Source organism: Aythya marila (assembly GCF_965140915.1).
Source record: "Aythya marila genome assembly, chromosome: 1".
In the NCBI taxonomy this organism is placed as follows: domain Eukaryota; kingdom Metazoa; phylum Chordata; class Aves; order Anseriformes; family Anatidae; genus Aythya; species Aythya marila.
In genome coordinates this window covers 70,734,821-70,750,001 of record NC_139042.1, presented here as the reverse complement: position 1 = coordinate 70,750,001, position 15,181 = coordinate 70,734,821, and the positions used below count along the sequence as shown (strand labels likewise).

At 40.1% G+C, this 15,181-nt stretch overlaps 1 protein-coding gene across 1 annotated transcript in view; it reads left to right on the top strand.

Moving 5' to 3' along the window:
- Positions 1-1,307: 1,307 nt before the first annotated feature.
- The window catches only part of PPP2R3B (protein phosphatase 2 regulatory subunit B''beta), a 49,766-nt gene continuing 35,892 nt past the window's right edge, over positions 1,308-15,181 (top strand). The window contains exon 1 of the mRNA XM_082783756.1: positions 1,308-1,750. Coding sequence (XP_082639882.1) covers positions 1,406-1,750 — 345 coding nt within the window. The 5' untranslated portion in view covers positions 1,308-1,405. The remainder of the gene's footprint in view (positions 1,751-15,181) is intronic.

Here is a 15,181-nt window from a genome sequence, read left to right as displayed (position 1 = left end):
TCAGAGGTTAGACTCGGTGATCTTGAGGTCTCTTCCAACCTAGACAATTCTGTGAGCTCAGGGAGAGCGAGGGCAGCGGGGAGGCTGTGGGGACACAGTGACACGGGCGGGCATCCCCACACACCGCACCCCGAGGCGAGGCGAGGCGAGGCGGGCACAAAATGGCGGCGCCTCCCCCGCCCCTCCTCGTTTCCACGGCAACCCCCCGCCGCCAGCCCGGGAGCGGGGCAGTTCTCGCGAGATGTCGGCGGGCCGGGGCGGTGGGCGCGGGGCGGGGCGGGGCGGGGCGGATTTGAAGGCGGCGGCGGGAGGCGCCGCGCGGGGCAGGTGGGTGCTGTGCGCGCGCGTCCCCCCCTCCGCGCGCCCCTTCCCGCCTTTCCCCGCGGGGCCGCGCGCGCGCTGCTGCCGTTGGGCGCTGTTTATCCCCCCCCCCCGTGCGCGCGCTCGCCAACGGCCGCAGGTGTGCGGTTGGCGGCAGGTGTGCCGTTGGGAGGGCGGGAAGGGGAAGGGGGGGCGTGGGCGGCAGCCTCCGGGGGCCTCGCCCGCGGCTCTGCCTCAGCGGGGCGGGGATGGGGGGGGGTGGAGGCGGGGCATGGCCGCGGCTCGCTGCCTGCTGACGCGGCGGTGGCGGTGCCTGGGCTCCCCGGGTGTTGGCCGTGTCAGGGCTCCCTCGGCAGCGGGGCTCGTGTATCCCCACAGCACGGGGGTTCAGCGTGCGTAAATGTGAGGGCTTAAAGCGTCAGCACCGCCATAAGCATGTGTAAGGGCGAAGGGTAAACCGTGAGGGGCTTAAATAGCGAAGCCCTGCAGTTCCTACTGTGTTTTTTAATAAGAGGTACCAGATCAGCGTGCACAGCCTTCAGGATGAAAATCCAGCCTTAGGACTTAGCCCCAAACCCTCTCACTGAAAGGCTTGCTTCTTAAGTCTTCTCTGTGCTATCACCACAGGCTCTGCATGAGCTGTTTGCTTGTAGGTAGTTATTTCCAAGTTCAACTACAATTTTTGAAGCCAGTTTGTCCCGAATGGGTATTTATTATACATTCCTGGAGAACACTTGTAGACAGCTGTGCTTGGGTGCAGTTTCTTTTTCTCCACTGTCCATCACTTACAAAGTATGCTTTTATGAAGAGCAATTTTCTGGATTTGGCTTCTAATTAATGACTTATGCTTACAAAATGTTTCTGTGCCTTTGTAATCTCATGCTATCACGTCTCTCCCCACACCTGCTGATATCAGAGGGGAAAAACTACCAGCATTTTGTTAGAACTGTAACATTAAATAAGTGTTTTGCTGTTTTTAACAGGACCCTTGGCTTCTGTGAAACTCTGAAAGTTATGTGGAATAAGTAGATAACTCAGACCTTTGTTTGGAATTTCTTCCAACAAGAAGGGAAACTTGTAGAAAATGACACCCGGGAAAGTTTTGCAACCTGTATTGAAAATGAAGGTGGATGAACTGTTTTTGTGCTGGTTTAGCCAGCCTGCGACGCAGCTGATATTAAAGGACTGCTTGAGAAGGATCAAGAATGAGGAGAAAACTGATATCAGAAATGGAGATTCAGGAAACAGTAAAAATGAGAGGTTTGCTGCTACGAATTCTGACTCCAAGCAAAGCGTATTAGGAGATGTCAGACTACCTTTGTCTTTCAGCCCTCCTCAGCTTTCCACTACTCTTCCATTGTCAACTTCATCCAGCTCAAGGAAAGTTTCTAATGTTAAAGGAACACGTAGATCTTCAGGAACCAGAGTAGTAAGTCTGTTTCTTAGTTATTAGACCTATTTGTTGAAATTGAAGTGAATTTTGTGGTTGTGGCTTTGAGTTATACAAGCAATTAGTTCCTCCACAGGAGGTGTCTGGAAGCGAAGCAGCACCACAGAACATGAAATGTCAACGTTGGCATGTCATCAGTGCTCAGTGGGCTGAGCTTCTGAAACACTGTCTTGGCTCCTTGGAGTTCTGTTGCTTTTTATAAGTTGTACATGCCTGACACAAACTGAGAAATGGATTGCTTTTATTTCCAATAATTTTTCTATCAATAAAATATTGCCCTGGTTCCTTAAAACAGCAGAATGGGAAGCATTGTAAGATGCTTGATTTGGTACAGCTGACTCATTTGGTATATCTACCCTAGTTTGAGCAGTAACTTCAAATAAGCAATACTGATCTGTCTTGCTGGTAATGTACGTGTCCTGGTCACTCCAGTGGGTACAGCATATGTGAGGAAGGGTCAGGATAAGTGCTTCCTGCTTTCTGAAGGATTGTCCTGTGCAATAAGGATAAGGCTGGTATCTGTATTCCTGTGTTTCTGAAGTCATGAACAAACTACAAGTGGTAGAAAAGCTACAAATAACTTTTTTTTTTTACTTTTAAAAAGTGGTTTTCCATAATGCCTTTGTGAACAAATAATTTTAATAGCCAAAACTTGGATAGATGGGGCAGATAGCCTTGGCTAATAGGGTATCCTGCATGAAATGCATTTAATGTTTTATATTAAATATCTAATGTTTTATCAGATTATCAGACATAATAGTGTACAGAGATTATTTATTTAGTTTAGTAAACAGATCACAGTTCCTGGCCATTTCTTCTTTAACTTAGTTGTGAGAAGTAACCAAAATGTTGATGTTTCAAATACCATGCTTCCCATAAGAAGGCCTTCCACTGTAAATGCATTTGTCCACAATTGTGAGTTCCCTGTGTTTGTTTGCACTGTTACTTTTACAAAATACTGCCTTGACTGCAAATATTCCTCTGTCTGATGATACCAGGCACTATTGTTAGTCCAGGACTCAAATTTGGCTCTGCTGAATCTGCATATTAACAAAGTAATTGTTTTGGTACTGCATGGTACACTCAGTGCTTCCATTCTAAGAAGGTCTTGGTTTATAAAAGACAATGTCTTCTATGCAAGAATGGCATCCCTGTCCCCAGCCTGACGTGTCTTTTTGTGGCTTGCAGTTCAGTTCATTCTAACTTGTGGGCCTCTTAAGAAATAGTAAAAAAAAAAAAAAACCACCACAGGATAGAAAGTGTGATGACTGATGAAACTAAGCATTGCATGTATGATCTGCCTTGTATCAAAGGAGTTGTTAACAGAGGCGTGCTGTTTCTGCTGTAGTGCTATAAATTCCAGTTACTTAATAATACTGGCAAGTAGTAAGTGGTTGTTGCTCTCAGCCAGTCTCCATACCTTCCTGCCTGACTCCGTCCACTAGCCAAACCCTCTCATGTCCCAGGCAAGCCATCTCGGGTTGGTATGGGTAGAGCAGTCACAGCTGAAGAAGATTAAGAATGTCAGTTAATATTCTGTTATAGGTGTCTGCTGTGTGCATATACCTGTATTTTTACCCACTGGCATAACAATGTGACAGTTTTGTGCTAAAACATTTAATCTGAAGTGTTACCTTTATTTTTTTTTAAATATTAATTTTCAAATCTAGTTCAACGTGGAGTACTCACTTCTTAGATTCAAGACATCACAGAGTCCAAAATTTGTCAGATTGCCTTTATAATAATAGAGCTGTATTTTATGCATAATCACTATCCAGACTACAAAGCATGACAATTGATTTACACTTTCCTTTATGTTCATACCCTCGTATCTTCTGTTCTAGTGAATTGTAGGTAGTTAGCAGATGCTCGGTCTACTCCTGCATCAGATAAGTGAGCAAAGGACGAGTTTGCATTACATGCCACTGTTACATGATGTATTCCATCACTAATTTGTTTATTCTAATTTCTCTTTGCGTATGTTGATTGCTTTAAGTAGGTACCATAAAGAAGAAATAAGAAATTCATGGAGGTGTGACAGTTGCTTAATTGGAATCACTTGTATAGCACTGAGAAGCAAACTAGATGGGTAGGTTGGTGGTTTTTTCATCCAAAGTGTTGTATGGAAGGAAGTTTCTATGCGATAAGAAACTTACTTGTGACTTTATTCAGCTGAACTGAAGCATCATGCAAAAGGTTCCTAATCTTCGAAATGTAAATTTTATTTGGAATAAGCACCAGCTCTTAAGAAATCCCAAGAGCTGCATAATTGCACATTCTATTGTGACAGTGAGTTTTCTCACAGAAAGCAAAATATACCCCTTTTCCTTCTCATGCAGTCATAAATTACCCATTCAGTGTCAAAAGCGATGCATCTGGCTTTGTGCACTTCACCATTGTTCATAAACTGAGCCATAGTATTTTTACCTACTTCATTTGAGTTTAAGCTTGAGGTCCTTGGCATTCTTATGCTTCACTTATGCTTCTATAAGTGGAAAACAATGTTTTGAATAACTTTTTTAAGAAGAAAGCTTGTACTGTAGCTCTAGTGACCGAGACTTAAACTCTAAGGAACAGTTCTAAAAAATGCTTAATAATAATAATTTGCTTAACTCTGTGTGCCCAAGAGTGACATTTGGAAAGGGCTTCTACACCCAGTCATAAAGAGCTGGAGAATGATTTTCTTTAGTACTATAGAAGTCAACATAGGCATCTTCTGTATACAGTAAGAAAAGCTTTAACAAAGTATTCCTGTAATGGAGCGTATAGGTAGTAAATTTGTTTTAGTAGGATACTTTTTCGGTATCATTGAGCTGAATCACTGCATTTAATTATGGGTAAGGCTGCTGTACAACTTCTGCTGTCTCTGGGAATATTCCTATTGGAACTTTTCCGAAGGACATCAGGCAGTAAAGCTGGTAACAGCAAGCTGACATCCACAGGTCATTACTAAGTAGTAAGTAACTGTGTAGGAAATGCCATCTTCATAATACAAGTTTGTTTTTAGAAAGCCAAGTATTGTAGAATGCTTTCTTGGAACACCAGTCTTGAAATGCATACAGAATTCAACCATGAAAATTCATTTGAGAGTGTGTTTTGATGTGGGTGAAAACGAAACAGTGTTTGTATAGATGCTTTTGGTTAATTTTCCCTTAGGGAAGGTTCTTTGCCTTTGCTTGTATGATGTCACTCAGGGAGGTCAGTGTCTGTCTTGTGTCTGTTGCACAAGTAACTTGTCTACAAGCACAGTAACTGCAAAGTTCTGGTGAACTTCATTATGTGAGGTAAAGTGCTTGCTAGCACTCAATATTCTTCAAGGAGATTTGTGACTTTTTTTATATGCTAAATGTATTAAAATAGCAAGAAACCAGAGGCATAGATAAACTTCTACAATTGTCTTTAAAAACAGCATACTATAAAATAGTCAAGAAATTCTAGAGCTGTAACTTTGAAACTTGAGGAATTGTTGCTGTAGCTTTCTTCTAACCCTTATCACTACTGTACACGGGTTTAACAGTGTTTCTGGCACTCTAAATTATCTTAAACATATGGAGAATACACAATTGTACACTGTTCATCACACTGTCAAAAATGCCAGGCCTCAAGGCCTAAAAGATGCCGCAGGCAAAATGTTTAATCCAAACCAGCTGGTGTGCTAGGCATCTGGGGAAACAATTCACAGAATTCCCTATGGGCATTTTGGAAGGGAGGGGAGTTGCAGACAGAATGTGATATGATCTGACGAAGTTCAAAGTTATTTTCCATTTCTCTGCAGGGTCAATCTTTAATATAAAGATACTTCTTAGGTTGGTTTCTGTATGTCCTTTTCTTGAAAAGCAAACTGTTCCTGCTCATTATACTATGACAATTATTAAAACTCATTGTCTTGTATTTCTCTAATTTGTAATTTTCCCTACTGCTGTACTATATTGCAGTATAGCTTTATTCATCACTGCCATTCTTGAAGGATTTCAGTTTCCAGTTAGTCGATTCAAATGGAGTGGTACTACTAGAATCTATTTTAGTTTAAAGGGAGACTAAAATGAAACCATTTACCATTAAGACAAAGGTTTAAGCATAACAGCACTAATAATTGCTTATTGGAACAACTGAACTGATGGCTTGAGTTAAAGGGTGGGTAGCAAGGCTTAGATCTGCATCCTTTAGATCAGTCTCTGTGTTCTCCAGGTGGGCTGTAATGTTTTTGGGGAACCTCCTTTTGTTAACAAGGAGAGAAACTGTTCATAAAATACTAGAAAAGTAAGAGGAATGAGCTTTCAAATCCAGAGAGGTTTTCACTTTGGTCATTATTAAATATCATTAAACTTGGTCGGTCTTGGCACTTCAAGTGTCTTGTTTTGCATGTTGCCTGCATCAGAATTGCTACCTCGTACACCTTAACACTAGAAGTGGTGTTAAGTACAGCCTGGGAAACACTAGCTGCATTGGGATTGCATGGCAAACTAGGTTAGACCGTACTCAGTCTTACGTAACGTGTACTTCCGAACTCCACATTGAGCAAAGCTAGTGTTAGTGGTGCTGTCTCCCATCAGTAGGTTGGGAGGGTGGCAGACTTGGCTTCCAACTCAAGCCTGTGACTTAAAAGCAGACTGTAAATAACCTGGTATCAAGCTGATGTACTTTTAGGATGATAACAAGGCAATATGACAGATGTCAGCACTAACGTGTTCACAGTAAAGGACCTTCTATGGTGCCAACAAAGGAAGGACAGCCAGAAGTTCATATAAAGGTCTGGAAGATTGTAACTATAGGTATTCCTAGAAAATCATTATTAGTTTCAACTGGGGTGAGATAATAATGGTCAACATAAGCAGTACCAGTGGTATATCCTGTGTTATTCTTAAGCTTTGCTGTACTGAATAGCTTGGAACAGAAGAACCGTTATCCTGATTAGAGAACCAATTATTCATTTTATGTAAAAATGACAAACACTTATTCACTGTTACAGCCTTTTGGTAGTGTTCTTTATTATTGCTGTATATTGGACCCAAGAACATTAATATTATGCTTGGCAGTAATAGTATTTATTTTGTTTACACATTGTGCTTTGTTAGAAGAAATAGTAATCTCTTACAGTCCTCTTTCAAAGTGGCAGTTCCACATGAAAGAGGAGATATATCTATCCTATTGGGAACTCATAAATATTCCTTATATGCTGCAACCATTTCTAAAGTTTTTGACACTTCTAGTGCTGAAAAACTGAATTTGGAACTATATGTGGCCTTCTTTAAATTTAAAATTCATGTGACTCCTGACACAGGACAAATGCAAATATTTGGTTGAAATTGATTATTCAGAGGCACTCTTTCCTGTAGGAGTAACTGTTGCTTAAAAGCAAATAAGCAAAAAAAACTTCATAGTTGCATGAGATCGTTATATTAAGATATTTACAGTTACTTGTCTATTCCCAGTCTTTTGAAACATTTAAGCTAATTATAGATCTACATCAGTCATTGAAACAGTTCATTGTTTTAGCAGGTGAGCAGTCTTGGAGGAAATTAGATCTTGATATAATGAAGACAGCTTTTTTTTTTTTTTTTTTTCTTGCCTCAAAGATGCAAGAGGATCCACAGCTGAGAACCCATCTTGGATTTTTGAGAACCTCTCCTTCACATGCCCTACACTTACTCTGTCAGCAAGAAATGATCTTCAGGCCAAAAGTATGTGTGGGCTTACTTCAGTACAAAACAATGTGGTTCATCCAGTGAACTAGTTTGTCTGTTGTTGGACATAGTAAATGGCTGCACAGAAATTTTCAGCAAGCAGTGCTACAGGAAGAATCTCTAAAATTCCAGTGGTAATATCATGGTTCTGTCTTTCAAAAGTAGAGGCTTTGCACACAACTGTTTTGAACTAAATGAAAATTAGGCAATTTAAGTAGCTTAATTGGAGAAGATACCAGTTAAGCTCATTTGTTGTTTTGTACGGTCCACAACAAGTGGGTACCAAATTTAATGTTTTAACTGTGTCACAATATACAAAATAACTCCTTTTTGTTGTTGGGTTGAAGTATTGTGTTCTCATCTTCAAGTTAACCAGATGGTACTAGTGTACTGGTGGTTAAGATTAGTTTGTATTCTGTCAACAACAGATACAATTTGAAGTTATTTCACAGAAAGCTAACCAGTGATCAAGTGGTGTGTTCATAAGTATGTGCTGGTACTTCATGTTAGATGTGCCTCTTTCCCACAGCAATCACTATTCCATATTAATAGTAGGTAGAAACTTGAGTCACCCGTGTACCATCTCTTGACCACGGGTACTAGCAGTGATAACTGGCTCTTAGGGCTGCTGAGGTAGTGCTTAAATAACCTTTTGCATACTGTTTCTATTAGGTTCTATAGTTTCTATTTCATATGAAACAAGCCTTATGTATTTGTTCTGTGCAGATCTTACTAGAAACTTCTGCGTGTTTCAGGCAACAAATAAGATGTGTTGGAAGATTACAAGGAGACTTCCACAGCATTTATAGAAATAGATGAGAAAGGAGAATGCAAAGAAAGAAGTTCTCAGTGGGTGAAGAAGGGAAACAGCAAAATTATCAATAAAATGCAGCTGTAAATATGCCCAGCATGAACAGTCTTCATCTAGGGCTTCCTAAACAAAACAAGGCTTGTAGAGCTTACGAAACTGCTTGACTTGATCTGTTTTTTAAAATTCGTCAGAATCAGGAGAACAGTTTCTAAACAATTTTATTCCTATAGAAGCTAGATCTGTATTGGTAATCGGCTGATCTAGATTTGGTAAACAATTCTACTAGATATATTGGATATAGTGAACAGTCTTTATTCTTGTGGAGTATCTCATTGACTCATATATCAAGCAAATTTTGAAATTAAATAATGTTGAAGGTACTCAATAGACTAGGTTTTTCTTACTTCAGTCTAACATTAGTATTCATAAATAGTCTTCATTTGCATCAAACACCTTTCTAAAGTTTTCAGTTCAAACTGTAGATTTGGAACAGAGATCACCTTTATCATTGCCTTATTTGCTGTTAACATACTGAAGGGCATCTCCTAAAGTATTGAACAGTGGCTTATTTATCAAGTAACAACTTAAGTGTAAGCTAGACTGCTTGAAAAATATTTGTACCTTACAGCAAGTCACTCAATGATCTCTCAAGCATATGCAGTAAGCTGTCCTGCAGCTGTCACTGACTCAAAATTATGGTCTTGTGATTTCAGGGACTAAATTACATGAGGTGTTCGCTTATGATGCCCAAATTAAAGTAGCTGTTGTACACCAATCATTTTAGTTTTGGAAATAATGAAATTCTAAGCTGTGTGTTTCTGAAGGGATTTGTTGAAAATTCAGTTCATGTAAAAGTGGTAAGTACTGAACAGTTGGTCCTATGTTTAAATAAATTGCTGGGGGGCAATCTAAGAACATGAATGACAATGTTTTATATACCAGATTACTTTGTCAACTTCTAAATTAAGGTGATACAAGGTAAATAATACCAACCTGGAAACAAGTAAATATCCAAATATCTGTGTGACTTTGAAAAGTTGCATAATGCATAAATTAGGCTTCATTATAAAAGTACCTGTCTCCTGTAGGAAAGTCTAAGTGTCATTCGTAATCAGCTTGAACTGACACTTCATTTCAATGTGTTCTGCTACGCACAGGCATACCTTGATAAGCTCCAAATGCACAAACGGTGGCTTCCTCTGTGGATACGCTTCATTAGCATCATGGTTAATCTAAAAACAGCGTTCTATAATGGCAGGTGTAGCTTTAATTTGTATGAGCCAAAATAAATATTTTTATTGTATCTATCTGTTTAACAGCCACCTCAGTAGCATCAGTTTGGGTGCAGCTTTTTCCATGGTCTAATGAACAGGTTCATCTGAAGATCACAAATAGAAAAGAGGTTTCACCTGTAAAGACCATTCCAGCAACCTGTTTCCATCAGAACTCTGTTTATGCTATACAGAAATAAACAAAATGTGAACTGAATCTTTTCCTAAGATGGCAGACAACGTGAGAATTGTTCTGAACGGGGTACTTTACTATCCTTTAACTGCCAGGCTTCAGTTTTATAATATCTCGTGTTGACGCTTGCTGAAGTTAGTCTGCCAGATGCAGTTAGCAATCTAAAAAGGCTTGTGCTATGTCTTTGGAGTCCAGGCAGTGTAATCATAGCAAGGTGACATGTATCTTATCTTGCTTCTAATCTGATAACAGCCCGTGGCGTGGTGTACATACATGGCATTCTTCTCATAATGCGCAGAGAATCTGATCAGCCCATCCTTCCTGAGCTATCAACATATATCTTCCATCTAATTGGTGTCTTGCTGTTCACTGTCTTACCTCCTAAAAACTTGGGATTCTCCCAGTAACTCTGGAAAGAACCTCCAGGCATTGTTTTGTCTACTCCAAGAGTACTGGAAAAATTAAATCATTAGAAAAGACATACACAATGTCTGAATGTTCCGTGGCGGAGGCACTGCATCCTTCAAGAAAAAAAACAAAAAACTTGATTCCTTCTGTGGTCTGTACTTTGTAGACTGTCATCTTGGGTTTTGTCAGACTACTGCTGGACAAGCTGTTTGGGCTCTGGATCTTAGAGGCGACCCACTCACAAGGGAGTTAGGGATGGATAATAATGCTGTGTCATTCTGTTCATCTCACGTCATCTTGTTCGGATCTCTTCAAAGCAGTTTGAAATGGGAAGGTCTTAGTAAGAAGCAAGTTAAATAAGTATCTGAAGAACTGGGAAAACTGCATGTCTGGGATGCTATTAAATCCCTTTCCTTATCCATCAGTATAATAACAGATAAGTTTCAACTTTGTGCATCCTTATTTCATACGACCATAGGTTTTAGTCAATGAAAATAAAAATATTTGTGAATTCAATATTGAAAAATCAGTATCAGTAGGTTCTCCCCACCCCTGAATGGGTCAGCTTGTCAATAAGTATTAATGTGCTTAGGTTGCTTAGGCAGGATCAAAAAGCAGAATGTTCTTTGCAGCTTTCTATTTATTCTTGGAGGTTCCCATTCTCTAAAAAGGTCATGTTTTACAGGACCCATCCTACTAAAATTTGAGATCATTAAATCTTGTTATGAAATGCATTCTCCTGAGAAGAGAATGTTTTGTTTATTGGTCATAATAATGGAAAATAACACACTGACAACTGAGGCTTTAGTCCATTCCGATAAAGAAGCTTTTTCCTTCCAAAGGCCTTTCTGAAGACTTGAAGGGTAATTTTAGATTTCTGTCGAAGTATTGTCATTCCTCATTTATTCAGACTTTGTCAGTGGAAGTTGCTGTGTACAGTATTAAATAGAGCAGTACTGCTGATGCTAGGGAGCCTGCCTAAGCTGTGTTTTCTCTCTTTGGTCATAATACCAGTCTGACTGAAATGGACATCATCCTTTTAATCTTTCCCCTTATTTCTCACTTTGTACCTTAAGAGCTGCTGATACAATAATGGTCCATAGGCTAACACTGGCTTGCAGGGTTAAAGATCTCCAGGTTAGTGTAAATAGTGTATCTGCCCAACCAGCATTATGTTTGCTCAATGTCACTTGCATCTCCTGTTGTGCAGTAAGTTTTTTGCGGAAATCTAGACTTGCTGGACACTCAGTTGGACTGTGGAGCTTTGGAGTAAGGAATAGGGAACCAAGTAATTATCGATTAAATATGCCTCATTTGCATAAATTAAATATCCCAGGAGACTCTCTTCCTCAGGAAAATGATCACTGAATGCAGGAGTTGGTGCTCATTCTTCAGTGCATGTTTACTTGCTGCTCAGGAGGGTCATTGGATGGTAGATAGAGCAAAGAATGCTGTCTATCTTTGGATCAGACCTGCGTAGGGAGAAAAAGACTGCCAATTTCTGTTTGCAACTGGGGCTTTTGAGACAGGATCTGTGATACTGCCATGGGTCTTGCAATCCAAAGAACTCTATCTTTGTGCTTTAGCTTTATTTTGTTGTTGTTTTGTTTTGTTTTTCCTTTTTCCTTTTTTTCACTACCATGTTGTAAAGCCGTGGAAATCAGCTACTTGTCATTATGGGAGACCTTATTGCTCTCTATAACTACCTGAAAGGAAGTTGTGGGAAGCTGGGGGTTGACCTCAGATGTAGCTAGCGATAAGACTAGAAGGAATGGTCTCAGGTTGCACCAGGGGAGGTTCAGGTTGGAATTTAGGAGACATTTCTTCTCAGGAGTAGTAGTCAGACATTGGAATGGGTTGCTCAGGGAGGTGGAGGAATCACTGTCCGTGGGGGTGTTCAAGGAAATGTTGGACCTGGTGCATGGTTTAGTGGGTGACATTGGTAGTAGGGTGATAGTTGGACCAGATGATCTTGAAGGTCTTTTCCAGCCTTAATGATTCTATGATTTCTATGATCTCTCAGTATATCAAAGGCCAGATAAAGACTATCAAGAGTTATTTCTAGGTTAGATAATATTAAATAATGGTGATATTCTAGTTACAATCTTTGTTGAAGATGAGGTGGGCAACTCATCCTTTTAGGGCTTTTTGTATTGTCTGCTTGTTTCTCTGGTCTAGCAAAGAACTGCTGCTTCCATTTGTCATCCTTCTGGTATATTTCTCACTTCTCATTTATTTGTTTTTCTTGCCTTATAGTAGCTGTATTTTGCTTAGCAGCTTTAGCTGATTAACTTTTTTGTATATCTTCTTGAGCTATTTGCTAATAGTGCTTTTTCTACTTAAAACATCTGAAATATATCCTTTGTACAAAGTTAGTCATGCTAACTTATATCTCTTCAATGTACTCAGAAATATGTTACCTTGCCTTAGTTATCTTCTCCTAACTGCTCTTCTCTGCCCCTCACTAGTCAGTTCCTTTTGGGAAGTTGTATGTGTTCTCTGCTGTGGAGATAAGGCAGAGTGTGTGTTCTGGGTTAAGGGGAAAGCTAATTTCTGCAGCATTGCAGGCTGAAGGATTCAATTATAATGCACATTGTAGCCATTGAGTTTACTCACGCAGCCTTAAAGTGCGTGAGGCCAAATGGGCCTTCTGTCACCGTGGTTCTCACGTGATTGGGTTGAAGTCTGGAACGCAGGTTTTGTATGGCTGAATGCAGTTTGTTACATATTGAGCTCCTTATTTTCTTGGAAGCTTCCTGTAATGTTTGGATGCTTTTTTTTTTGTATGATTTAAGGCCAGTTTCTGATAATCTCCTAAGACTTTAGAAGATTAGTCAGTATATGCTTTACACTGAGAAGAAAATATAGAAAAAACTGCATTTTGTAGACAAATGTTTCAGTTTTTCTGAGTTATGCTTCAGGTTTCTATTTCTTCTCTATTCCCCAAAACAGATTAAGTAAGATTTGTCCAACCTGAATACTTCTGTGTTGCAGCCACATAAGTATTACACTACATGTTCAGACCACTGCTAAAGTGGTGAACTCTTTAACCACAGTCCTTTGAGTCAGATCCATTCATAGTGTGTATCTTTAGCTTTGGAAGGAAGCTCTGAGCATGCATCTTCCCTTCTGTTTATCTAGCTAATAATAAGCTGCCAGGATACTTGAACAGCTTCGTGGCTGGCATCCAGCCCTTCACCCAGGAAAGGATTTTGCCTTAGCTTTCACTGGAGAGAATGCAGAGTTAGGGTGAGTGTAACACTACACCTGAACATTCCTGGTTCAATCTAGATGAAAGCTGACTTTCCCTTTCTCCTGTGACTAATTCATGACTGAAAAAGGGAAAACTGATCTTAAGGGGCTCTTGACCACATGTCTTCAGTAATGCTTGTACCTGCTTAAATGTGGCAGTACAGAACCTTTTAGTGTTCAGATGGTGTAAAGGAAGTGAGAGCTGCCACTGTATTTACCTCTCAGTGCATTGCAACTAAATGTTTACTTGCATGTAGATTCTTCACATATTGCAGCCTGTCTGCTTTCAAAAACTATACTGCATGCAGGTACATAACTACTAGGTTTGAAACCAGGCTAGTGACAGTAGGGCTAGAACAACATTAAGCTAGCAGTGGGATTGATGTACCGTCTACTGGGCTGTGAAGTGGTATTAAACCAATGAAACAGAACATCCAAAATATTGAATGCAATATATTAGTAACTGGTGACAGACTCAGAGCTTCATTTGAAAAATGGAGTGAAATTCACAGCTCTTCAAAGTGCAGTTCAGAGCAACAATTTCTTACTGAGGTTCCTTCAGCAGGTTCAGGTGAACAGGAGCTCCAGTCCTTCAGCCTCACTCTCCTTGTGGCAGCCAGTCATCTTAATGACATACTGTGGCCACCTCGACCAAGACCGTGATTGTACTAGTGAACTGGAGTGCATTACCTTGTGAGAAGGGATGAAAACAGAGCAATTTATGTAAGCAGATACCTTTCCTTACATATTTTCCTTCTCTGAAGGAAGGCCTTTTTTCCCTAACCTGAAATGCAATCTGCCTTGCCTGTGTGCAATACAACCTTCCTGACCTTCCCCAAACATCTTAGTCTGGAATGGGCATCTGCTGCCCAAGTAGGATTCTTCTACTCTAACACCTCAGTCCTTCGTCTCAAGTTCCAGGCATGCTGCTGTTGTGCGCTGCATTCCCTGCTCCCCTCTGGCTTCCTTGTGGCCCAGGGTTACCACAGGTTGGTTGATTTGGTCTTCCTAAAAGGCAGCAAGTGACAGCCAGCTTTGTTCTGTGCAGGTTGACAGCCTCATCATGCCAACCATGTCTGACTCTTGCCTAGTCAACTCCTTACTTGCTCTACTTCTGAGATAAATGTCTTCATAAGTTGCAATAACAAAGGAGGTGGGGAAAAACTAGATACTGACTTAAAACCAAGAGAACAGGCTTTCTGTCATCACTTACTTCCTAACAACGTGTGTTAAAGTAAAAAGGATTTAATTAAGGCAAATCATGTTTCACTGGTACCTTTTCATAAATTCCCTTTTTCGAAATCTTGCAAGCTGTGTGTTGTGGAGTTTTTAATATATTGATATGACAGAATGGCTATGAGTAGACGGACGAGGCTAAAGATTATAGATAAACACGGTGGAGCTAAAATAATGCAGTCAAATAAGAAAACTTGAGCTTCATGGTGAAATAGTTGTTTCAGTGTTTCTTGGCTGCATACATTTTTATCTAATCAAGAAGGTTATTTAGAGCATGAGGGATGAAAACAAGAAGACTGGCCACATCTTCCTATTTATGCTATTAGTAACTACACCCGTGCGTGACAGTTTAGAGGCATTAATCAGGCAACATAAAATATGCAACGTAAAATATCTTAAAGAATTTGGGGGGCTAAGAGTGTTATATTGCAAAAACTTCACCTGTTATCTTTTAATGTACATAAAAATGTAGAAGAGGAAGGACACAATGTTACTACCTTCCACAAAAGATTACCAAAAAAGATTATCAAATGTCTGTTTCTGGGAAGGAGATTG